This window comes from Callithrix jacchus, chromosome 2 (assembly GCF_049354715.1).
Source record: "Callithrix jacchus isolate 240 chromosome 2, calJac240_pri, whole genome shotgun sequence".
Lineage (NCBI taxonomy): Eukaryota > Metazoa > Chordata > Mammalia > Primates > Cebidae > Callithrix > Callithrix jacchus.
The window spans coordinates 134,740,675-134,767,555 of record NC_133503.1 but is presented as its reverse complement, the minus strand read 5'-3'; the positions used below and the strand labels follow the sequence as shown (position 1 = coordinate 134,767,555).

At 41.4% G+C, this 26,881-nt stretch overlaps 1 protein-coding gene across 3 annotated transcripts in view; it reads left to right on the top strand.

Moving 5' to 3' along the window:
- Positions 1–26,881, top strand: part of SV2C (synaptic vesicle glycoprotein 2C) — a 289,177-nt gene that overhangs the window by 204,969 nt on the left and 57,327 nt on the right. For all 3 annotated transcript variants that reach the window (XM_008991919.5, XM_008991918.5, XM_002744849.6), the window contains exons 5-10: positions 9,568–9,701; positions 10,183–10,272; positions 15,956–16,066; positions 16,464–16,552; positions 20,389–20,553; positions 23,379–23,512. In XM_008991919.5, the coding sequence (XP_008990167.3) occupies positions 9,568–9,701; positions 10,183–10,272; positions 15,956–16,066; positions 16,464–16,552; positions 20,389–20,553; positions 23,379–23,512 (723 nt within the window). The remainder of the gene's footprint in view (positions 1–9,567; positions 9,702–10,182; positions 10,273–15,955; positions 16,067–16,463; positions 16,553–20,388; positions 20,554–23,378; positions 23,513–26,881) is intronic.

The following is a 26,881-nucleotide window of genomic DNA, read 5'->3' as shown; positions in this document are numbered from 1 at the left end:
AATGGCAGAGTACCTCCATAAGGGTTAAATGCCTCAGTAATGGCAGATGCCCCTCCCCCTCCGAGCTGCACCATCCTGGGTTCAGCTGTGCTTGCCCTGAAACTCTCAACCCCAAGCGTTTCCAATTGCTGTTTTGTTTGTTTTTGTGGGGGTGGGACCCGCTGAGCCTGATCACCTGGCTCCCTGCCTCAGAGCCCTTTTTTTTTTAAGTTGAACGGTTGACTCTCTCCCAGATGTTCCAGTTGCCTGCTGAAAGGGCACCGGGATCTGTGTGATTTCCCATGCAGCAACCCACTGTGCTGGCTGGAACAACGTTGCTGCCTGGGAATCTCCTGGCCTGGCTTTCTGTTTAAGTCCCATTTAATCAGATGAATGTGCTAATCTGCCTTCCGAAATCTCCAATTGCCAGTTTAACAGGGCAACCAAACCAGTGTATTTTGTATGGAGTGCCGCTGCACTGCGGTCCCAGCCCAAACAGCTGTGCTGGCCCAAACAGCCACACCGGCCCAAACAGCCACGCTGGCAGCCCGTGGGGCTCCTACACCTGGGAATCTCCTGGTCTGTGGGCAATAAAGATCTGTCTGGAAATGCAGCATCCACTCACCATCTGGGCTTTCACTGGGAGCTGCAATCCTGAGTTGGTCCTACAGCGCCATCTTCTATTCCAATCTTTGATCTATTTTTAATCCAGAGAATGGTATTATAGTTTTACAAAGCACTTGCAGGTTCATTTCTCAAGACCCTCATGGTGTCTATCTCTCATTCAAGCCACAGGTTATCATCCATCATGGGACACGCAACAAGGCAGGTGGAGCACCCAACACCCTTTCCAGAATTCCTTCTCAGGGCTCAAGTGATCCTCCCAGCTTGGCCTCCCAAGCAACTGGAACTATGGGCATACACCACCATGCCCGGATAACTTCTGTAATTTTTGTAGAGACTGGGTTTTACCATGTTGTACAGGCTGGTCTTGAACTCCTGAGCTCAAGTGATCTGCCTACTTCAGCCTCCCAAAGGTGCTGGAATTACAAGCATAAGCTACCGCACCTGGCCTTTTTTTTTTTTTTTTTTTTTTTTGAGATAGCATCTCACTCTGTCACCTAGTAGCTAGGACCACAGGTGTGCACCACCATGTCTGGCACTGGGATTACAGATGTGAGGCAACACATATGGCCTTGTCTGTTAAAATATCTGCCTTTTTCAATGGACTGTAACCTCCTTCAGAGCAGGGAATCAGTCTCCATATCACAGCATTATGATGGGCACATATAGGCACTAAAGTAGGAATGAATGAACAAAAAGAAAATGAAGATATTACAAGGCATTAGGGAAACAAAAATTGAAGTTGTGATGAGATACCACTAGATATCTATAAGAAGGGCTAAAATTTAAGAAAAGAAACCTAACAAGTGGAGGGAAAGATGTAAAGCAGCTAGAACTCTCATACACAACTGGTGGGAATTCAAAATGGTACAACCAGTGTGCAGAATATTTTGGCAGTCTGTTATAAAGCTAAACATGAACTTACTATGTGACTCAACCATCCCGCTCCTACATATTTACCCAAGAAGAATTGGGGAGTGCACAGAAACCTGTATGAAATGTATATAGCAGCTTTATTCATAATCACCCAAAACTGGAAACAATCTAAGTGTCCTTCAGCTGGTGAGTGGATAAACTAACTGTGATATATTCACACAATGGAATACATCACAATGAAAAATAACAATTTTCAATTGTTTGTGTAACAATTTGCATAAATTTTGACTGTATTATGCAAAGTGTAAGAACCAGATCAAGGCTGGGCATAGTGGCTCATGCCTGTAACCTCAGCATTTTGAGAGGCCGAGGCAAAAGGGTGGCTTGAGCCCTTGAATTTGAGACCAGTCGGGGTAACATGGTGAAACTCTGTCTCTATAAAAAGTTAGCCGTGCATAGTGGCAGTTGTCCATGATCCCAGCTATTTGGGAGGCTGAGAGAGGAGAATCACCTGAGCTTGGGAAGCCAAGGCTGCAGTGCTGAGATCCACCACTTACTCTAGTCTGGGTGACCCTGTCTCAAAAAAAAAAAACCAGATTCAAAAAGATATGTACAGTATGATTCCATTTATATGATATGATATTCTGGAAAAGACAAAACTATAGGGACAGACAAGAGATCAGTAATCACCAGGGGTTAGGGCTGGAGGAAGGGCGACTCTAAAGGGACAGCAGAAGGGAATGTTTTGAGGTGATGGAACTGTTCTGTGCTCTGATAATGATGGTGGTTACATGACTCTGCATTTGTCAAGCTCATGGAACTTAAAATAAATAAAGTTTTACTCTATGAAGATACAAACTTAATTTGAAAAAGTGAATCAAGCTTGTTTTTATTGTGGATTGAGAAAGAAAATAATCCAAAGAAAATCTGGATGTAGTATTGTAGCCTGCATGATTTTGCCCATGATCATGTACACATAGTGTGTGTGTGTGTGTGTGTGTGTGTGTGTGTATGTGTGTGTGTGACTTCACAAATGTGTGTGTGTGTTCATTCAACGAACATTAAAAGAACACTTCCTATGGACTAGCACTTGCTTAGGAGGTCTTGATGAGTAGGAAAAGCAGGGTTCCTGCTCTCTTGGTGGGAATGGGATGGATAATAAATATGTAAACAATGCATGAATATGACCACTTTAGATAGTGATAAGTGCTGTCAAGACAATAAAACAGACCTACATGATAGAGAGTGGGATTTGGTGTGTGGGCCTCTCTGAGGAGACAAGCTTAAGCTGAATCCTGGAAGGTACAAAGCAGGCAGCCATGCATGCAAGTATTCAGGTAGAGCTGTCCAGACTGGGAAAACATCACATTCAGAGACTCTTAGGGAACAACATTGAAAACCCTCAAAACTCAGAAAGGCAGGCTAAGATGCAACAAACATCCTTTCTCAATTATGACTGGGCTTCCAGGAAAAAAGGCTTAGCCCTATGATGGGATTAAGCTCTATGTTCAGAAAACTGAAATCAGGTCGATGGGACTGGCTCAAGCCAGTTAGCGGCCCAGCAGCAGATGAGCTCAGATACGTGAAAAGGAAGCAGTTTCCATAGGCCTTAGAGGCCATGGTAAGACATTTGAGTTTCATTCCAATTGTACTGGGAGCAGTGGGAGGCTTTCAAGTGACAAAGTGACTTTATTGACATTTTTAAAAGATAACTCTAGCTGCTCTAGGAAGAGTGGACTCTGGAGGACCAAGAGTGTCAGGGAGACCAAACAGGAGGCTGTGCTGAAAGTCAGGGGAAGGTCCACACTGGCTGGAACCTGCACAGTGCCATGGAGATAGGGAGAAGTGAGTGGCTTTGAGATATGTTTTAGAGCTGGAACTTGTTGATGGATTGAACATTGGGGGTTGTGAGGGAAAAAGAAGAGGAGGATGAAGTCTCAATTTTTTATATGTGTATCTGGTGTCTGGCAGTGCTGAAATAGGGAAGGGTGAGAGAGAAACAAGTTTTCCTTGGTAGCCTGGCAGGAAATCTCAAGTTCTGTTTACACATGGCAACTTTGAGATACCCACTGGGCATCTCTGTGAAGATGTAAGTAGGCAGGTCGAGGTATATTTCTGGAGCTCTTGGAAGAGAAAAGAATGTATTTGAGAGACAGTGGCATGCAGGTGGCACTTAGAGTTGTGGAGATAGATTAGTCCACCTAGAAAGGGCCTGTGGAGAGAGGAGATGACTAGTGACCAAGATTTGGAGTGTGCCAACCTTTAGGAGCCAGTCAGAGGAGCCAGCTAAGGAAACTGAAGGAAAGCTGGTGAGGTGGGAATGAAACTAGCACATAGTGATGAGGAAGCCAAGGGAAACAAGGTTGACAAAAAACAGTGGAGTGGACAGCTGTGCAGAATGATTTAGATAGAGAGTTCGATTAGAATGAAAACAGAAGCAACCATTAACTATGACCAAGACTGCTGACCTTGGTTAGCACCATTTCTGTGGAATTTGGGGACAGAGCCTGTTTGGGTGAGAATATTGGGGAAAAATGTGGAGACTGGCTACAGACCATTCATCTGAGGTTTTACCGTAAAGGGGAACAGAGGGATAGCAGTGCAGCTGGAGACGCCTGTGGGAGTAGAGGAAGGGCCTCCCTCTCAGATGTCACATAGGGATGTGCTGATGGAGTGACCCATCACATAAAGTGAGAGAACATGCTGATGAGGGCTGGAGAGGAGTTCTGTCCTTGAGAGAAAGAGAGAGATGAGCTCCACTGCCCACGTGAGCAGGGGGACCTTAGCTAGGTACATGGATGGCTTATCTATTGTAACCAAAGGGAAGACAGAGAGATGGAACAGGGGCATGTGGATGAATAGATTGAGGGATGAGAAGACAAAATGTCTGTAGTTCTCTCTATTTATTTCTTCTAAGAAATAGGAAGTAATGTCAAGTACTAGGAGTGGAGTTGGCTGCTGGAGATTTGAAGAGAAATGGAAAAAGCTATAAAATGGTTTTGGAGACTAGGAAAAAAATCATATTACAAATAAATGGAGAGAGAAATGAGTGACAACACACCCTTTAGAGAGAGACACCGCCAGCATGTGCATGTTCATATGTGTGTGACACACACACACACACACACACACACAGCAATGAGGGGGAGAAGGAGCTGAACAGCAGCAAGTAGGCTAACCTTCAGCTGTTGGATGGAAGATTCCACACCTGAAGAAATGATTCTAAGCTGAGCAGGGCTAGACTCTGCATCAGTTAGTTCTCTTCCGGGTTTTGATTGTGGTTTAATTCCTTGAGAGGCTGAAAACTGCCCAACTGGAATCATGTTGTAATCAGTCTCTCCACCTGCTGATATGACATTCCAGACCAGTAAGAGTAAAGAGCAACGTTCCCAAGACCAGCTGTCAAGACGGAGCCTGGCGTCCTTGGGGAGGCTTCTGGAGAAGTCCGAGCAAAAAGCAGGGTGCATGCACAGCACTGCCCCAGTGACCTCATGGCTGGTTCCGAGGTGGCCTCACCGCTTTCCCCATCGTGAGGGACACAGGAAGCTGGCGGTGGGGGCCACCACCATGCAAGGGACCTGCCAGAGGGTAGGAGTATGGGGTCCCCTGGCCTAGAGTGGGCTTGTCCTGCTGGGCCTGGACCAAGCACAGTCTCAGCTTTTGGTGCCAGCAGCTGCAGCCAGGCCTAATTCAGTTTTTCTGGAATTCAGTTGTTCTTACCCAAGTTCAGCCAACAGGTCTTGAGGGCCTGCTATGTTCCCGGTGCTGAGAGCGCAGCGGGGGTCGGAGGAGCGCCGGCCCCACCAGGAACAGGAGATCCTGGCAGTGTAGCCCAACAGGAAGCAAAGCACAGGAAGGCAGAGACGAGAAACAGCATCTTAGCCCAAGTTCTAGGTCAGTCGGACCAGGCCAGGTGAAGTAACCTAGCACTTGTAAAGCCCAAAACACTAAAGCAGTAGAGAATTATCTTACAAAGATGGCAAGATATGGACAGCTGAATAATAAGGCATCAGAACAAGGCTTAATAAAAATCTTTTAAAAAGTAAGCCAACAAATAGAAAAGACAACAGTGAAATTCAATGGAAGAAAAGTAACGGACTCTGATGAAGATGACGATTATTGAATGAACTAAAAGTGTTCGTAGACTAAGAATTTAATGGAGCAATTCTAGGACAGAAGTTAAGATCTGATTAAATATTTACTTTGTTTATTGTCTATATACCTTTCAAAAAGAAAACTTGTTATGGCAAAGTGAAAAAAAAAAAGGCAAGGAGCCTGAAGTTTTATAGAGAATGCTACAGTTCTCCAGCCTAACTTCTATAACCCAAGTTAGCAGTAGAGCTCTAACTGTAAGAAGGGCATTGGTCTCTGTTGCTGCTATAACAAATCACTATGAGCATTTGGCTTTAAACAACACAAATTTATTATCTGACAGTTCTGGAGGTCAAAAGTTTGAATGGGTGTCTCCTTGTGGAGACCCTAGGGGAGATTATGTGTCCTTGTCTTTCCAGCTTCTACCAGCCATGTGCATTCCCTAGTTTCTCACCCACTCCTCCATCTTCAAAGCCGGCAGTGAAGCATCTTCAAATCTCCCTCCAAACTGACCTCTGCTTCCTTCAACCCATCTCCCTTTCTGAGTCTGACTCTCTGGCCTGTCTCTTTTCCTTCTAGGGACATTTGTATTTACATGGGACCTAACCATATAATACAAGATAATCTCTTTATCTCAAGATCCTTAACCTAATAATACTTGCAAAGCCCCTTTGCATGTAAGGTAACATAGTCACAGATTAGGATGAGGACATCTGTAGGGGTGAGGGAATATTATTCTACCGTAAGAAGCTTCCTGCTCTATCCATTAGAATGACTTTCTCTTTGGTTAAATAACTTTATCCTATTTGCCTTTGAAAACTTGACCTTCTGAACTAATTGACGTTTTGTGTGAGAAATTCTCGAGGGGAGAAGAAAAGGCACACACACAATACCTTTAAGGGTAAGGAAGCTTTATCCCACAAAAATGGCAATCCAGATATAATAAGCAAATTGATGTAATAACCAATGATATAAGCAAATTAATATAATAAGCAGATTGATATAAGCAAATTGCAATGGGAAGGGGAGAAGGGAAAAGAGATTTGCCTTCACCAGACAGTAGAGGATTCACCACCAGACTATGAAGCTAGAGTCTGAGTTCCAGAGTTGGACACTGCACTCACCAAACTGTGGAGGATTCACCAGCAGAGCGGAAAGCAACAGCCTGTGCTCCATAGTTGGCCACTCATCTGTGCACAGACAAGGAGAGGTCTCGTGAAGCTTCGGTGTGGACTGGGACCCTAGCTCTTTTTGTAACGAGTTGTTTGGCATGAGGCACAGTCACAAGGGCCCTTTGCGACTGGGCTCAAGGAACACAGAAAGGTTAACTTGTTTTTGTGATTGTCTGCTGTTTTTCAATAACTAACATACAGGAATAAATTGAAATTGAGATTTCTCCCAAACAGTGCTGGATGAATGCCTCAGGGGGCTCACACAACCTGTTCCGGAACTTGGTGACTGTTGTTTGTGTCCATGTTTAATTGAGTTCAAATGTAGTATTTAACTTTTCTTCCACAGTTGATTAGAACAGTGGCACCAGAGGCTAGGCACAGTGGCTCATGCCTATAATCCCAGCACTTTGGGAGGCCAAGGCAGGTGAATCACCTGAGACCAGGAGTTCGAGGCCAGTCTGGTCAACATGGTGAAACCCTGTCTCTACTAAAAATACAAAAAAACTAGCCAGGCGTGGTGGCAGGCACCTGTGTTCTCAGCTACTCAGGAGGCTAAGTCATGAGAATCACTTGAACCCAGTAGGCAAAAATTACAGTAGTGAGCCGAGATCATGCCACTGCACTCCAGCCTGAGTGATAGAGTAAGAATGAGATTCTATCTCAAAAAAAAAAAGAACAATGGCACCAGAGACCTTCCCTTTTCTTGCCTTCCCTATTTCCCTCTGTATATTATTAAATTTGCTGTGGCCTGAAATTTAAACCATTGTATTTGCTTAACTCAGCCACCTAAAGTTTTTATTTTTCTTTCAGTCACCTAAAAATAATAAGATTTAGAGCTTTTAAAAAGAAGTTCTTGGTCGAGTGCGGTGGCTCACGCATGTAATCCCGGCACTTTGTGAGGCTGAGAAAGGAGGATCGCGAGGTCAGGAGTTCCAGACCAGTCTGGCCAACATGGTGAAACCGCATCTCTGCTAAAAATACAAAAATTACCCCGGCATGGTGGTGCATGCCTGTAGATCCCACTACTGGAGAGGCTGAGGCAGGAGAATTGCTTGAACCCAGGAGATGGAGGTTGCAATGAGCAGAGACTGTGCCATTGCACTCCAGCCTGGGCAACAGAGCGAGACTCCATCTCAAAAAAAAAAAGAATCTTTATATGAAGCTCTGAGATCAAATGTGGAGTGAACAAATTGTTCTCTCTGTTCCATCATAGGGTTTTTTCTACATTTTGGATATGTGAGAGTTTTGAACTTCTGCTGCATAAAACATCATAGCAATCACACACCCTACAGCTTATGAAATAATTAATATGGTAATTCATGTAATCTTCATATATTAAATTATCAGAAAGACTATATTAATCTTAGTATAGCATGTCATTGATGTTTACATCATTCGTCAACAAATTCAGTGTTCAAGAAGGAGTGAGTGTGCACGCACATGAGGCTGTGTGCAGCTGTAAGATTCTGTCTCAAATCCTAGCAAGAAAGACTAATATGAACTTCAGCTCTTGGCCTTGAGGAAGTTACATCACCTTCAGAATCTCCCTTGGCTCCCCAGTAAAGAGAGTAATTATACAGCTCTCCTGAAGATAGGATGTTTACTATCTGACTTTCGTTCACAAAAAGGCATATAAATACCGGCATTGCTATAAATTAAAATTTCACCTTACATGATTCATCTATGCCTTTATAAATCTCCTCTCTGTTTTCATTTAGATTTGATATGCCTCATTATTTCTCATTTAGAACCAGCCATTTGAATGAATTTTATATTCATTTGAATGAATATAAAATGGTTTGCTTTCAACCATTTTATATTCATTCAAATATTAGCTTTCTTTTAGTTCTTAAAAGAATTTGTTTTTGCTTCATTTTATCATATAAGCATCCCATTATGCTTAATTTTATAATATATAGAAGTTAAAATGTTTTATTTAGAAATGTAAAATTTTATAATATGCTTAACCTTATAGAGAAGTTAAAATAGTCTATTTAGAAATGCAAATTTTCATGAGGTGTATGAGGAGACATGCAACAACCATCAATTCCAGTAACTGTCGTGGTCAGGGTACTGGCAGGAAGCCAATGACACCCTCAAAGTGGCCATGGAAAGGAGTTCAATGAAGGGACTCTCTACGAAGATGTGGGAAGAGTTAAGAGAAAGCAATAAGAAATAATAAAGCACTCTGGAGCCACCTATGCCTCAAAGAGCAACAGGAGGGAGTGGTGGCCAGACCCTGACAAGAGCTGTGGCTGCTGTGGGAGAAGGCCCAGGAAATGGGAGCACCCAATGCCAGACCTGCAGCCATTCAGGGGGAAGGGAGAAGGGAAGCAAGGGAAATAAATATCCCAGCCCTCCTCCACTATCTGTTCTCTTGCCTTGCTTCCTTTATTGAGACTTCGCTACAAGCCAGTGGGGAAGGAAGCCGGTTGATGCAGTCCATAGAGGGCCATTCCCTAGCACACAGCAGAGTGGGGAAGAGTGGAGAGTGATCTGGAAGAGCAAACAAAAGATAACTAGCACAGTAGTCTTTCAGAAAAAGTATCGCAAATTAATGTTGGCCTTTGGGGTTTGGTACATGCATACCTGCACCCTCATACTTACACCTTGACCCCTTTGGTTCTAAGCATCTTTCTTCTCAACTCTGTCATTGGGAGTCTTAAAGTTGAGCTGGTCACTATGGCTGATACCCAGATCAGCTCACTGCTCTGTGGATAGTGAGACTTGACTAGTAAGTCCATGGCACAGGCACCCCGGGTGACTTTCCCAGGAGGCTGCCTGGGAGGAGCTCTCCCTCACTCTCCCTGTCTTCTTCTTCCAGGGTGGAGCTTCAGCATGGGATCAGCCTACCAGTTTCACAGTTGGCGTGTGTTTGTCATCGTCTGTGCACTCCCCTGTGTCTCCTCCGTGGTGGCCCTCACGTTCATGCCTGAAAGCCCACGATTCTTGCTGGAGGTAACACTTATTATTGCAGTAACTCAAGTAGCCCACATCTACTGGAAAAAGTTCCTTGTTAATTCTAGGAAAGCACATTTGCCTCTTTAGGAGGTACATTTTCCCTTCCTACTATGGTATGAAGGAGGGTTTGGTTTCATGGAGACATGCTTTCAACAACCAGCATGTAAAAAAGCTGCCTCATAGCCAAGAAGCACTCACGTTCCTCCTTAAGCAAATAACTTGGCTCAGTGAAGAAAACATGATTTACTGTTTCATAATGAAATTTTACCAGCCAGAGATACTATTGCTAATTATACCCACATTATTTGAACTGCTCATGTATTCAGTGATATCCAAATAGTCTGTATGTTCCAATGGGATGTACTAGATACATTTGCACAATACTTCATCTGATCTGACAGTGCAAGATGGCTATTGGAAAATCAGGGAGGGTAAGTGTGTCACTCCTAGAGCTTCACTGTCCACTCTCATTTCTTAGGTTGGAAAACATGATGAAGCTTGGATGATTCTGAAGTTAATTCATGACACCAACATGAGAGCCCGAGGTCAGCCTGAGAAGGTCTTCACGGTGAGTCTGCTCCTCAGAGAATCCTCAACACCAGGGATTGGGACATGTTTTCTGTCAAGGACAAAATTGTAAATATTTTAGACTTTGCAAGTCATATAGTCTTTGACACAGCTACTCAACTCTGCCATTGTAGTGCAAAAGCAGCCATAGGCAATGTTAAAACAAATGGGATGACTGTGTGTCAATAAAACTTTATTTACAGAGATAGGCAGAGGGCTGTTTTTGGCCCATAGGTTGCCAACCCTGCTTATGCCTATCTAGGAACTTGAGGGCTCTGTGGTTGGTTAGATGATAACACCAACCCAAGAGATGGGGTTAAGGTTGAAAGACTGCATTTTCATCACAGACTTATTCTCTGACTTCCAGGCTCAGTACCTGAGGACAAGAGATCCTTGGTGTAGGGACTGCCAGCAGATTCTCCTTGACTGCTACAAGAGGAGAGCCAGCCTCTGTGGGTCCCTTTTCTCCACTCGGCCTTTTCTTTTTTTTTTTTTTTGAGATGGAGACTTGCTCTGTTGCCAGTCTGGAGTGCAGTGGCACAATCTCTGCTTACTGCAATCTCCACCTCCCAGGTTTAAGGGATTCTCCTTCCTCAGCTTCCCGAATAGCTGGGATTACAGGCACATGCCACCACGTCCAGCTAATTTTTGTATTTTTAGTAGAGATAGGGTTTCACCATGTTGACTAGGCTAGTCTCAAACTCCTAACCTCAGGTGATCCACCTGCCTTGGCCTCCCAAAGTGCTGGGATTACAGGTGTGAGCCACCTTGCCCAGCCAGGTCACACCTTTTCAAGTGACATTCAGTCCCCACAAAGCAGCCCCATAACCTTTTCTCTAAGATATCAGAGAGACGTCTTAGAGATGTACCCCACTGTTAAGGCCACCTTGAGGCCTTTAACCTTGAAATACATAGTAAATTGTAAAATTATTTATTAAAAGCAAAAAAAATCCAGGATCTAGTAAGTGAGAAAACAGTTACACTAAGGGTCAAAGCAGTATAACTGAACAGAAAACTAACCTCTGGCTTTCCTGATGTATTAGTCCATTTTCACCCTGCTAATAAAGACACACCCGGGTCATTTATAAAGGAAAAAGGTTTAATTGACTCACAGTTCAGCATGGCTGGGGAGGCCTCAGGAAACTTCTGATCATGGCAGAAGGGGAAGCAAATATATCCTTCTTCAAACGGCGGCAACAAGGAGAAATGCTGAGCAAAAGGGAGAAGAACCCCTTGTAAAACCATCAGATCTTGTCAGAACTCACTATCACGAGAACAGCAGCATGGGGTTAACTGTCCCCATGATTCAGTTACCTCCCACTGAGTCCCTCCCACCACACCTGGGAATTATGGGAACTACAATTCAAGCTGAGAACTGGGTGGGGACACAGTCAAACCATATCATCTGACAACCAAAGCAAAGGATAAATTGAATGAATTACATCATTTTGTATATAAAGTAAATGGCATTGTATTTGCTTTTCAGGAAAGGTCAATTTTATCTTGTTCTAATTTGTAAAACGTTTATTCGTAGACCTTATTATAAGGGATATTGAACAATATAATGGACATTATTTCCAATAACACTTTTACATAAAGGCAGACATTTCACACATGGCCATTTCTTAGGTTAATGATTAATCAGAATTTAGTAAAGGAAGATAGCTATGTAGGAAGCCAGAGAAAGGTAATCCAAGAATGTGGCTTCAGCTTGATATGGCTCAACATGAACATAAAGGTATGAAAGAATCAGAGATATAGTTCCAAAACTATATATGTCATTTTATTATACATGCATGCACATGGGCACACACATACATAAAACATGCCCCAGTTTCACATTCTAGAAGCTTCCCATTGCTCTCAGGATAAAGACAAAAACTCTCCCTCTGAACACTAAGGCCCTCCCAGTCTCTTCCCTGCTTTCTAGTTCCTCTCTCTGCAGCTACACTCATCCCTCAGCTCCTCATACTCGCCATTTGACTTACTATGCAGCACTGCCACGCTGCTGCTGTTCCCTCTGCGTGGAACATTCCTCTATCTCTATTTACAAAGCTGATTCTCCAAGGGGAAAGCCAGTCTACATTAATTTAAATGGGTTGCATGAAATGTTTTGGAAGGAACAATGGTTTAAAATCTTTCAATATATGCAATCATATAATGTTGGAAATGGATGCTCAGTGCCACAAAGAATAGTCAGCACTGAGATAAAGGATCTTTCAGCAATGGAATTTTTACTTCCTGGACTGCAGAAAGGATATTCTCACTAGCCATCTTGCCACAAGAGTGCAATGAATAAAGGAAAACAGACAAATTTATTCCTTACGCATTTGGAGTTGTCCTTGCTGCTGTGTCTGATCTCCATTGGCTGGAGCCAGACCCCATAATCTAAACTAAAACCCGACTGGCTAACAACTTAAAACGTTTCAAAACAGGTAAAAGCAACGGAGAGCTGGGGCATGCCTGTGAGCACGTCCAGCACAGATATCTTGGTTAAAGTACAGGGACATAGAATGTACTACGTGCCTGTAAGCATAGCGTGTCTAACAGCTACCTAGGATAGGGCTTAACAAAGTTATTAGCACACTTATTCTTAAACAAGAAAGGAAACTTTAAAAAGGAACTTTTCTACTTCCCACATATAATTAGACTAAAAATGTTTTGTCTACAATCAGTTGGAGGGACATACAGTAAGATGTAAGTGGGAACCTAAATAAAATCTTCAGTGGCTTATACATAGTATCAATTACAGTTCTTAAAACACATGAAGTCATTTCTGATTAAATAGTCCCCTGTTATCTTATTTATTAATTTCATTTTATTTAGGAAATGAATTTTTCATAATGTAAAGATAGACTGCAATTTGGCCTCTACCCAAATTATCACAGATTTTTAATTAGCAGAATTTTCTCTGCAGTGTAATGGAGAAATGAAGATAAATAATAGATATCCTCAATTAAGGCCTGGAAGCCTTTGCTCTCTTCTTTTGAATGGATGTACAATAGAAGGAAAAAAAATTTAACTTAAAAGATCATAAGGCTGGAAGAATCTTGAGACATTATCTGGATATACAGTATCACTTAATTCTTCTTCTCAGCCAGATGAAGGTAACCCTCTGTTTACCAAAGACCTTCTGAGAAGGTGTCTCTGTAGGGCCTCATTGCCCTATTTACCTGCCTTTTCTTCCAAAAGGGTTGAGTTACCAAGTCCACTAACGGTGATCTGTGTTCATTTTGTTATATGAAGGTTAGAAGAGAATAAGATGGGTACGCGCCAAAAGTGACTGATAATTTCCAAGTCATTTATATGTGACTTTCAAAGTCATTACGTGATTCTGCCATGACAAACTTATCTTTTTATTTTTTAAATCGATAGTACAGCAAAGTTGCATGCATTTTCCTAAGGTGTCCTTTTTTTTTTTTTTTGCGACAGGGTCTCATTCTGTTGTCCAGGCTGGAGTGCAATGGTGCAATCACAGCCCACTGCAGCTTCAGCCTCCCTGGCTCAGGTGATCCTCCTGCCTCAGCCTCCCTAGTAGCTGAGAATACAGGCATTAGCCACCATACCTGGCTAATTATTTGTAGATAATTAACAATGAGGGTCTGCCCTATGTTGTCCAAGCTGATCTCAAACTCCTAGGCTTAAGTGATCCTTCAGCCTCAGCCTCCCAAAGGACTGAAATTACAGGTGGGAGTCACCATGCCTGGCCTTCCTAAGGTCTCCTCTGAAGCTCTTCTTAGTGTGCCCTTGCCTTAAATATTGTTTTCCAATACTTCATTTTCAGCTAACTTCCATTTTAACTGTATACACTTAACTGATCTCAGCTATTTCCTGCATGTCTCCTAATGCACAAATCTCCTGAGATCCAGGCCTATAGGTTGAAGGGCTTGTGGACATCCTTCTAGATTGCATAGGCCCTTCAAAAATGGCATCTTTGGGCAGCAAGGTGTGGGGGAAAATGGCATCTTTAAATCTGAATTTATCACCTAACAAGTCCTCAAGCCTCATCATTGCCCTAAATTTCATCAGCAGGTACCACCAACACCACCTAAACCGGAAAACTATCCTATTTCTTTCTTTTATCTTCAGTATAAGAAACCACTATGTTGTATTATTCTACCTCCTAAATATCACTACGCCACTGCTGATTTGGTGCAGTCCTCCTTATTCACTGCCCTCTGACCTCCTACTATCCTTCAGGAATCTCAAACTCTGAAGTTGCCCAGCACACTATTTTCCCTCCTACCTCTGGACGTTTGTTTGCACATGGTATTTCTCTTACTTGGAATGTCCTCCAAGCAGGTTACATGCATGGCAGATAGCATATTTCTCTATAAGCCTGCAGTTCCTGAAGGCTTCTCTCTCACTTCCAGGTTAAATAGGTTGTTCTGAACAGTATTTCCCTCCCATCTTATATAGATCCCCATTAGAATAGCTTTTTGTTTTGTATGGTAACTATTTGGAGCCCCATGACGGCCTATGCATCCTGCATGGGTGTCAATGAATAAATTAACAAACAAACATCAATGAGTGAAAAAGAGGAAGCCTCCCAAAAGCAGTATGTTGGATTAAGACTATCTCATGTTGTAAAATAAATGAATAATAATTCCTACATGGATTATCTTGAGCTGACTGCATTTGATTTGGAATTCCATACTTAACTCAGAGATTGTTTCTGCTAAGTACAGACTTCTTTGTTTACCTAGCCAGAAAGAAGCTACTGCCTACTTGGTATAATTTGAAAGATGCTGGATGGTCTCCAAGTCACCTCTGTCCAAAACTGGCCTAGGTACCTACCTGTATTCTGCCAGTAGAGTTGCCACTTTAGATGCTGGCAGGATGTCCAGAAAAACCTGTTCAAATCTCTGGCAAGGGTAATGTGTTTACATTTCCGTGTTCTCTCAGATTTATCAAAAATGGGTAAATCTCAATTAGCAGGAGAAGGCAGGCCAGGTCCACAAAGGACCCATTCTTCCTTTTTTTCTGTTTTCAGGATTCGTTCTCTGTGCTCCTCCTCTTGTGTGGTTCTCTTCCTTAGCAAAAAAGAGGCTAACATGAGTATGAGTCTTAGATGCCGCTTTTCGTGCTGAACCTCTATCATTTATTTCCCTTACATGGCTGAGAAATTCACGTTGATGCTTGCAATCAAAACTCCTTCACTTACTCTTGAATCATGACTACCTGTGGGTATCTGCCGACTAGCCACTATGCATTAGGCTGTGGGAGAAGGAAGAAAAGGACTGGAAGTGGTGCTCTGAGAATAGAAGTTTGATGGGACTCTTTCAGAACTACAGTTAGGGATCAAATTCATCAAATAAGCACGTTTCAGAGAAAAATGTGTACACGCATTTTAGTCCAAGCTAAATAATTCTTAATCCAAAATCTAACTTACCTTGATGTTTTGTCTGCTAATATGTGTCTTTGTAGTAATGATTCAGGGAGGGCATTTTGATTGCATATTATTCTATTACTACTTGCCGTCCCCCCCATTGCTCTGTGGTTTTCCCGCTCACTCATTCCTTCTTCAGTTCTTCTAGGTACTGTTTGGATCTGTGATTTATTCCAATGGTCTCATGTATGTGTGAAGTGATTACCAAATACCACCTACTCCTTACTGGAGTCCGTTTTTGCTCCTATAAAAATAAATTGTGAGCCTCAGCACTTTGCTCTGTTTTTCTCTACAGGTAAACAAAATTAAAACTCCGAAACAAATAGATGAGCTGATTGAAATTGAAAGTGACACAGGAACATGGTATAGGAGGTGTTTTGTTCGGATCCGTACCGAGCTGTATGGAGTAAGTAACAAGTCCCATGATGACCTGTGTGTTGAATATGGCATTTGAGGTTAGTCAGAAGAGGGGTTTACTGAATCTGTCCTGTGAGTAAGGTTCTTTCCTGTTGGTAATTGGATCCCTCTCGAACAGCATTTAGCCAATACATTCCATCTGTGGGAAGTGTTAGGCCAGGAGTCCTGGCAGCGGCCGAGTGCCTTCAAGTCTTGAGTTACTTTGCCCATTGGCCTCTAGGAAGCTGAAGAATGAAAATTCCAGTTGCCTTTAGCTTTTACATTTTAAGGTGAAATGAATTCAACTCAGTGACAACTCAGCTTTTTTTATAATTTGGTGGAAGGGGTTGGGGAGTGGGGTTGACTAAGTAACTGCATGAGAAAACTAACTCTTTAATATTTCACAGATTTGGTTGACATTTATGAGATGTTTCAACTACCCAGTCAGGGATAATACAACAAAGCTTACAATTGTTTGGTTCACACTGTCTTTTGGGTAAGTGATATTTAAATTCTTGGCAAGCAAAATCATTCAATGTCTACATTGTAACTCCCAGCCATGCTGCTTTCTTTTCTTATACTGCTGGATGCTGTTAACCTGCTGAAAAAGAAAAATTTTCAGCTTAGATTTGCTGAGAGTTATGGTTTTCATAAATCAATTATTTTATTTGTTTTGTCATAAAGCCAAGGTAGCAAAGCCAATTAATTGTATTTGCAAAATCCAGGAAGAGCCTGGATAATTTGCCCATGACTTCTCCTCTGTCCTCTCCTCCTTTACCCAGCCCCAGCCATACCAGCCTCTCTGCTCTTCCTTGAACATTCTAGAACAGTTAGTTCCCATCTCAGGCCTTCGCAGTGGTCCTCTGTCTGAGTTGCTTTCCTCTCCAGACATCTGTCCGGTTCATTCATTTCTTTCCCCTCTTCAAGTCTTCCCTCAGATATCACCTTCTCGGTGATGTCATTCTCTCTTTTAAAAAATTGCAGCCCTTCTACACTCCATATCCCCTTCTCAGCTCTACTTTACCCCACAGCACTTTCTGCCTTCTAATATGTAAAACACTCATTTATTCTGAATAAAGAATAAAGCTCTGGCTTCCCTCTCTGGAAGCTCCATGAGGTCAGAGGTTTTTAACTGCCTTGTTCAAAGCTGAGTGTGGTGCCATCCACCTATATTCCACGCTACTCTGGAAGCTGAGGTGGAGGATTGCTTGACTCCAGGAGTTGGAGGCTGCAGTGTTCTATAATCACACCTGTGAATAGCCACTGCCCTCGAGCCTGGACAACATATCAAGACCCCATCTCCAGAAAAATAGTTTTCTTATGTCTTGTTCACTGATGTATATTCCTGGGACATAATAGCAGCTCAATAAATAGTTGTTGCCAAAATGAATAAAACTGCCAATATGTGTTCTAGGAAAAGAGGAATTATGGAGAAAATATCAAGGTTTTATTTGCTAATCACTGACATAGTCACTTTAGAATGCGTGTATACAACTCTATTGTTGCCTAATTTGCTGTTTAGAAAAGAAACGTTAGATAATACCCTACACTTTCAGGTCAGCAGGATCTCAGCTCCTTATAGAGCCCAGCATTTATGTTGCAAGTTTCATCTCTTAACATACCTAAATCAAACCAGGCAAAGATGACCGCTCTTTCTCAGTGGCAGAGGAGGTGGAATATGGAGAAAGAAGGAAGCTGGGGGTCAGGAGACCTAGCAGCCCATTCTGCTGGGTGACTTGGTTAGCTTGTGACTTGAGGACATTACTTCATCTCAGTTCCTCATTTCTAAAGAAAGAGGGTTGACTTAAAATATGTAAAGTCATTCCCACCCAAGTTCTAGAAAATCTATTAATCTCTGAAGGAAAGGAAGACTGAAAATTAACCTATATTAAGTGCTCACTCTATACCTAAGCACAGTGTTAGGGACAGAGAAGACAAAGATAAGCAAGAAGGAAGTCCTGCTGTCAAGGTGTAAAGAGGAATAATCATTATCTGGTTTATTTTGTTTACTAATTCGTTATTTACGAGTTTTTAAGCTTGATGATTTATTTCACTCCTATGTCCCTGGAACCTCAGTAGTGCCTTGTATTTAGTGCATGTTCAGTAAATGTTTGCTAAATAAATGAAAACTTAGCCAAAGTCCTCCACATCATTGTGGATGGACATTTCAGGGTAATATGCCCCCCTCATTATTGCCATTTTAAGGTCTGTGCCCCATGTGTATGACTAGAGAACAATGCCATAGACGTTGTACCCCTAAGTCATTTCTTCCTTAGTAACCACGCTCTCACCCCCATAGTCATTAATTCATGATCTATGAAGAAAAGGGGTGGGAATCCTGAGGCACAGATGTTTCTGGAATCCTAATTACAAGATGATAACAACTTGGCTGGGCGCAATGGCTCATGCCTATAATCTCAGCACTTTGGGAGGCCGAGGTGAGCAGATCACCTGAGGTCAGGAGTTCAAGACCAGCCTGACCAACATGGAGAAATTAGCCATCGCTACTGATGGAAAAATTAGCCGGGCATGGTGACGCATGCCTGTAGTGAACCTCCAACTCAAAAATTAAAAAAGATCATACTGTCTTCTGAGCACTTTCTATGTGCTAAGTACATAACATCCCATTTAAACTGAGCAACCATCCAGGAAGGTAGATGCTCCCATCATTCTGATAGTAGAGATGGGCAACTGAGGCTTAATTAAGTGGCCCAAGTTTATGCAGTTACTAAGACCAGGATTCAGACCCAGCCTATCCTCCTGCAAAGGCTATGCCTATACCCACTTGTTTTCCTGTGTAGCTAAGAATCACTGGGGATAGATCAGAGCAGTGTTTCTCAAACTTGAAAGTGCATCAGAAGAATCCCTGGAGGACCCCACTGCCAGACTTTAATTCATCAGGTCTCACTGGAACCTGGGTTTGTGGGGGATGATGATCCTGCTGGTCCAGAAACCTTACCTTGGGAGGTACTACTTTAGAACAGCACTGTCCAATAGAGATAGCATATGAACCACAGATGTCGTTTCAGAATTTCTAGTAGCCATACACACACACACACACACACACACATACACACAAAGTAAAAGGAAACAGATGAAATTAATTTTAATGCATTTTGTTTAATGCATTCTTGCTAAAATATAGCATCATTTCAGCATATAAGCAGCATAAAAATTATTAGCAACTAATTTTACATTTTTTTTTGTAAGTCTTCAAAATCCTGTGCTATTTTATATTTATAGTATATCTCAGTTTGAACTAGCCACATCTCAACTGCACATTGTAGGCACATGTGGTTCGTAGCTTCTGTACTGAACATCACAGCAGCATGCCACAGCTGTTAGAATAGCACATTAGCAGTCAAGAGGCAGAAAGGGGAAATAACTTGGAATTTCTGAGAATAACATGAATGTCCTTTTCATAGCCTTGAAGTACCTTGGGAACTGGTGCTCCACCCCCAGGTTAGCAGTATCACAGTAGTGTAACCAAGAAAGATTTTCATTAGCAAAAGAAGTCATCCTTTAAGGGCTCTCACCATGCTTGGATTCAGGAGTTTACACCACCAGACTAGGAGAGAGAGTTTCTCAGAGCAGCCTAGAATGATGAGAAAGGTATTGGGGCCAGGATGCCAGGTGTCTTACTCCATTTCTGCCACTATAGCAAACTACCACACTGGGTAATTTGTAAACAATAGAAATTTATTTTTCACAGTCCTGAAGGCTGGAAGTTCAAGATCAAGCTGCTGGCAGATTCATTGTGCAGTAATGGCACAGTCTCTGCTCCCAAGATGGCAGCTTGTCGCTGAGTCCTCCAGAGGGGACAAATACTGTGTCCTCATGTGGTAGAAGGGATGGAAGGGAAAAAGTGAGAGATGCAGCACCCTCACACCTCTTTTTATAAGGACATTAACCTCACTTATTGAGGTTTCTGCCCTCATAACTTAATCACCTCGTAAAGCCCCCACCTCTAATACTATTATATTGGGGTTTAAGTTCCAACACATGAGTTTTGGGAGGACATGTTCAAACCAGGCACCATGTATGGGCATAGGATGGGATGCTTTCTGCATGTCTCTTTCCAAAGGAAAAGTTTAATAATTACATACCTGGGGTTCTTCAGCTGGATTCTCCAGCTAACTCTAGGCTGTCTCTCAAGCTTGATTTTTGCAGATTAACGGAGAGGGAGAGGAACACATGAATTGCTGTATGGTAATTTACTCATAATGTTATAGGGACTCAGCCAACTATTACCACTCTGAAAACATCAGGGAGGTGCTCCTTGCCTCTGGCATGCTAGCGCCTTTACAAACTCACATTTCTTTGTCTTTGCAGGTACTATGGATTATCTGTTTGGTTCCCTGATGTCATTAAACATCTGCAATCCGATGAATATGCATTGCTAACCAGAAATGTGCAGAAAGATAAATATGCAAATTTCAGTATTAACTTTACAATGGAAAATCAGATTCATACTGGAATGGAATACGACAATGGAAGGTCTAGAAACTTGAAATAATTTAATTTGCTACCTATTCACAAAAACTGATTTCTTCTTAGCCTTCCCTGCATGGAAACATGCATAGTTTTTGTTTGTTTTAGTTTGTACATTTAGTCATTTTTATGGTGAATTTCAATACTTCCAAACGGTCTTTAAATAAAAGGTACAAGTGAATTTGTTACTTAAAACTGTTTTTGCAGCTGAGTTGCTTCATATTTATTAAGTAGTGGTGTGGAAAGAAAATTTAGAGCAATGTTGGAAAGCAGCAAAAATAATTTAAGGAAGAGAAGAGTAAATAGTATGGGAAAATAAGACAGGCTACAGGATTATTTAATTCACAGAAGAAATCTGAAATGTGATTATATGAGTCTTCTATTCCGGAGAAACAGAACCACTTTTCAGAATTCACCCTTCCCCACTATGTTGAATCCAGAATTGGGGTTAAATTGTATCAGGAAGAGTTTCACTGGAGAACAGGAGTCATTTCCCAAAGTAAAGGACTTTGAAAATAAAAGGGTGTCCTTTATGGGATCTGAAATACTTCTTGGTGACAAGAGAGAACTGACTCAGGGAGGTGGTTCTGGGTCATTCTTTTAGAATGGGAAAAGAATAGACCAAGTATTTATTTACATCCAAGCATTTTTGTTGCCTGAACAAATAACTGCCTGTATAAGTTCATGATGGTTTACATCATTCTTAGGAAATTGGCCCAATTTCAAAAGTGATAAAAGTAAAACTCTAAAATAATCAAAGTTGCCCAGGGCAAAAACCAGTTTAGAAAGATGAAAAAGGATTAAGTGAGATTCTTATGATCTGTGTAATGGAAAAGAGGGTTACTAACTAGGAGGTAATTGTTCGAATTAGCAATTCAGTGAAGGAACTAATCATAATCCATGCCAAGTAGGATCACCTTCAGTCTCCCACGTAAAATACTGACTTGAATCTGCACTTACATTTCACAGAAAGCTTAGTATCAAGTGCTCTGTGATGCCAGGGTGAAAATTGACTTTGAAAAGTATTGTTACTCCATTAGAAATTTCCAATATGTTTTTGTGTCTCTGACAGTCATATTTTTAGTAATATTTGTTAGAGTTCTAAACTGGATATTCAGTCACTGCTTAGAACTTTTTTACATTAGCAATATAATGATTACTAAGTTTAATAGTATTAAAATTTTTATGAACCATATATGGTACACATTTATTTTAAAAGACGATAGAAACAATTTTTTTGTCCTTCAGGAAAATTTGAAATACCATTAACAGACTCATTTTTAAAAAATACTTTTCCTGTTCCCCATCAGAAAAATGGCAACTGTTTATGCACTGACATGGAATAACCTCCAAGGTAGACCAGAAGGAGATAAAGCAGGTCTACTTTATGCACAGAATGCTCCTGGAAGAGCATACAAGAAACTGACAGCAGTGGTTGTTCTGGGCAGAGGAACTTGTGGCCTGGGGATTGATGGGAAAAGACTCACTTTTTCCATCTTCAGCCTTTCAAATTGTGCACCATGAGTACTCTGTGTATATATTATCCATTCAAAAAATAAAACTGATTCCCTTTTCCAAATTCAGTTCCATAACAGAAAAACTGATAACTTTTTAAAGATGTGTCATTATTTAGCCTCTTTTGGTGCATTTGGATGTTTTTACTCTGGGTCCCTGGGGCAGGGATTGGAACAAGATTGTTATTATTATTTCCAGGTAATATACCATGAGAATGATTTTTTTAAAGCTGATTGGTCTGTGAGGCCACAGTGCATTTTGAACAAACACATGTAATTGGGTATCAGGGAGAAAATAAATTTGGAAGTACTCAATAGTTAGTAAATTACTTTTAAATCAGCCCACTTACCTAAAAGGATAAATCCCCTTCTGCCCTAATAAGAGTGGTATTGACATAATAACTCCTTCCCCAGGAGAACAAGCATTTTCCTCTCAGTGACTGGCTAAGTGTACATTCATGGTCTCTTAATAAAATACCAAGATGCATTAATGAATATTTAACCGTGTCTGCTGGGAGTCCTCATCAGTGCTGATAAGGTCTGAATCATGGATTCTTCTAAGATGTTATGATTATTATGACTATTATCATCTCTACCACGTAGAATTCCCCTTATATCACCCAAAAATGTACCTGAACAGGTGTCATGTTTCTACAAATAAGCAGAGCTCTCATAATTCTATTTGGTTTGAGGACTATCTATTGGCTGTAAGAAGAAAAATTATCCTGGAAATGAGTATCACCTGTGAGTTTCTTCAACCCCCAAGTCAATTATGCTTCACATAAATGAAACAGAATGCTCATGCCCTCTCTTCAGGATAATTGGAGGTCCCTACACTACAATCAAGAAGAGTTGGATTTTCAGCTAGGGAAAAATAATTTGATTAAAAGATCAGGTGGGAGGACATCCTTAAATTAGAGGCATTAACTCCAAATAGAGAATATTCAAATAAAGATATATGTGAAGAGACAAGACAATAGAATTAAAAAATAAAGAATAGCCTCAGGTAATCCCCAAACTATCTTCAGTTGCATATCCCACAAAATTTTACCAACATTGCAAAAAGCTAAGGGAAGTTAGGAGTGTCATCCCTTTTCCTGGTGAAAAATAATATTGGTAAGCAACAAAAGAGCCAAAGGACAGCCTGGATGAGGAAAAAGGGAAAAAGCAGAAGGCTAAGAAAATCTAGAAGTCCGTGTTCTTTATAATTAAGACAGTTCACAGTGGGGCATTCCATCTCTAAAACTGTTTGACTTAGCTTTGAACTTTGATGGACACAGTCATTGATTGATATGAATTTTTCTGTGTGTTCAACAGATTTGTAGGGGTCAAGTTCAAATCTGTAACTTTCAAAGATTCCGTTTTTAAGTCCTGCACCTTTGAGGATGTGACTTCACTCAACACCTACTTCAGGAACTGCACATTTATTGATACTGTTTTTGATAACACAGGTAGGTGTGCTGCTTAGCACTGCCCCTACCTGAGGCCTCTTCAAAGGGCCCGCTGTGATGACCATGTGATAGTGTGGGCAGCGGCTTATACAAGAAGTGGGTATTGAAGAATCAAAGGTTGGCTTGTATCATTTGTCTTTGTCAGATTTAATGCAAATGGAGCTTGCCAAAGTTAAAAAGTTGACAACCACAACGACAAATCCTTTGATAAATACATGTTTTTTTTTTTTTGAGATGGAGTTTTGCTCTGGTTGCCCAGGCTAGAGAGCAATGGCATGATCTCGGGTCACCACAACCTCCACTTTCTGGGTTCAAGGGATTCTCCTGCCTCAGCCTCCCAAATAGCTGGGATTACAGTCATGCGCCACTATGCCTGGCTAATTTTTTTTATTTTTAGTAGAGACAGGGCTTCTCCATGTTGGTCAGGCTGATCTCAAACTCCTGACCTCAGGTGATCTACCCGCCTTGGCCTCCCAAAGTGCTGGGATTACAGGTGTGAGCCATAGTGCCCAGCCTTGATGAATACATTTTTAAAGCAAAGAGGTAACCTGTAGTTTATTTGTTTTGATATTCTTGAGTTCAAAATCTGGTGTTTAAGTGCCCCAACTCTATAGCCAACAGAGATAGACAACATGTGGCTATGCTGAATCCATATAATGGGTTTTTTTTAACTCCCCAGTGGGCGGGGGGAAAAGGAAGAGGAACAAGCATTGACTGAATACCCATGAACCGTTTTCTAAGCTATTCCAGGTTATTAGACATTCATTATCTCATTTAGTTTTCTTTTTTTTTTTTTTTAGTGTTCTGCACCTTTCTACTTTTTTTTATTGCATTTTAGGTTTTGGGGTACATGTGCAGAACATGCAAGACAGTTGCATAGGTACACACATGGCAGTGTGTTTTGCTTCCTTTCTCCCCTTCACCCATTTGGCATTTCTCCCCAGGCTATCCCTCCCCAGCTCCCCCCACCCACTGGCCCTCCCCTTTCCCCCAAATAGACCCCAGTGATTAGTACTCCCCTCCCTGGGTCCATATGTTCTCATTTTTCATCACCCGCCTAAGAGTGAGAATATGCGGTATTTCATTTTCTGTTCTTGTGTCAGTTTGCTGAGAAGGATGTTCTCCAGATTCATCCATGTCCCTACAAACGACACAAACTCATCATTTCTGATTGCTGCATAATATTCCACGGTGTATATGTGCCACATTTTCCCAATCCAGTCTATCATCAATGGGCATTTGGGTTGATTCCAGGTCTTTGCTATTGTAAACAGTGCTGCAATGAACATTCATGTGCATGTGTCCTTATAGTAGAACGATTTATAATCCTTTGGATATATACCAAGTAATGGGATTGCTGGCTCAAATGGAATTTCTATTTCTAAGGCCTTGAGGAATCCCCACACTGTCTTCCACAATGGTTGAACTAATTTACATTCCCACCAACAGTGTAAAAGTGTTCCTTTTTCTCCACATCCTCTCCAGCATCTGTTGTCTCCAGATTTTTTTAATGATCGCCATTCTAACTGGCGTGAGATGGTATCTCAGTGTGGTTTTGATTTGCATCTTTCTGATGACCAGTGACGATGAGCATTTTTTCATATGATTGTTGGCCTCATATATGTCTTCTTTAGTAAAGTGTCTGTTCATATCCTTTGCCCATTTTTGAATCGGCTTGTTTGTTTTTTTCCTGTAAATCTGTTTGAGTTCTTTGTAAATTCTGAATATCAGCCTTTTGTCAGATGGGTAAACTGCAAAAATTTTTTCCCATTCTGTTGGTTGCCAATTCACTATAGTGACTGTTTCTTTTGCCGTGCAGAAGCTGTGGAGTTTCATTAGGTCCCATTTGTCTATTTTGGCTTTTGTTGCCAATACTTTTGGTGTTTTGTTCATGAAATCCTTGCCTACTCCTATGTCCTGGATGGTTTTGCCTAGATTTCCTTCTAGGGTTTTTATGGTGCCAGGTCTTATGTTTAAGTCTTTAATCCATCTGGAGTTAATTTTAGTGTAAGGTGTCAGGAAGATGTCCAGTTTCTGCTTTCTGCACATGGCTAGCCAGTTTTCCCAACACCATTTGTTAAACAGGGAGTCCTTTCCCCATTGCTTGATTTTGTCAGGTTTATCAAAGATTGTATTGTTGTAGATATGTTGTGTTGCCTCTGATGCCTCTGTTCTGTTTCATTGGTCTATATCTCTGTTTTGGTACCAGTACCATGCTGTTTTGATTACTGTAGCCTTGTAGTATAGTTTGAAATCCGGTAGTGTGATGCCCCCCGCTGTGTTCTTTTTGCTTAGAATTGACTTGGCTATGCAGGCTCTCTTTTGGTTCCATATGAAGTTCATGGTGGTTTTTTCCAGTTCTGTGAAGAAAGTCAATGGTAGCTTGATGGGGATAGCTACCCATCGATTTAATTCTGTAAATTACTTTGGGCAGTATAACCATTTTCACGATATTAATTCTTCCTAACCATAAACATGGAATGTTTCTCCATCTGTCTGTGTCCTCTCTGATTTCATTGAGCAGTGGTTTGTAGTTTTCCCTGAAGAGGTCCCTTACATTCCTTGTGAGTTGTATTCCTAGGTATTTTATTCTTTTTGTAGCAATTGTGAATGGCAGTTCATTCTTGATTTGGCTTTAAGTCTGTTATTGGTGTAGAGGAATGCTTGTGATTTTTGCACATTGATTTTATATCATGAGACTTTGTTGAAGTTGCTTATCAGTTTCAGGAGTTTTTGGGCTGAGGCGATGGGGTTTTCTAAGTATACTATCATGTCGTCTGCAAGTAGAGACAATTTGGCTCCCTCCTTTCCTATTTGAATACCCTTTATTTCTTTTTCTTGCCTGATTGCTCTGGCTAGAACTTCCAGTACTATATTGGTGGTGAGAGAGGGCATCCTTGCCTAGTGCCAGATTTCAAAGGGAATGCTCACGGTTTTTGCCCATTCAGTATGATATTGGCTGTTGGTTTGTCGTAAATAGCTTTTATTACTTTGAGATACGTTCCATCAATACCGAGTTTATTGAGGGTTTTTAGCATAAAGGGCTGTTGAATTTTGTCAAATGCCTTCTCTGCGTCAATTGAGATAATCATGTGGTTTTTGTTTTTGGTTCGGTTTATGTGGTGAATTACATTTATAGACTTGCGTATGTTGAACCAGCCTTGCATCCCTGGGATGAATCCTACTTGATCATGATGGATAAGTTTTTTGATTTGCTGTTGCAATTGGCTTTCCAATATTTTATTGAAGATTTTTGCATCTATGTTCATCATGGATATTGGCCTGAAGTTTTCTTTTCTTGTTGAGTCTCTGCCGGGTTTTGGTATCAGGATGATATTGGTCTCACAAAATGATTTGGGAAGTATTCCC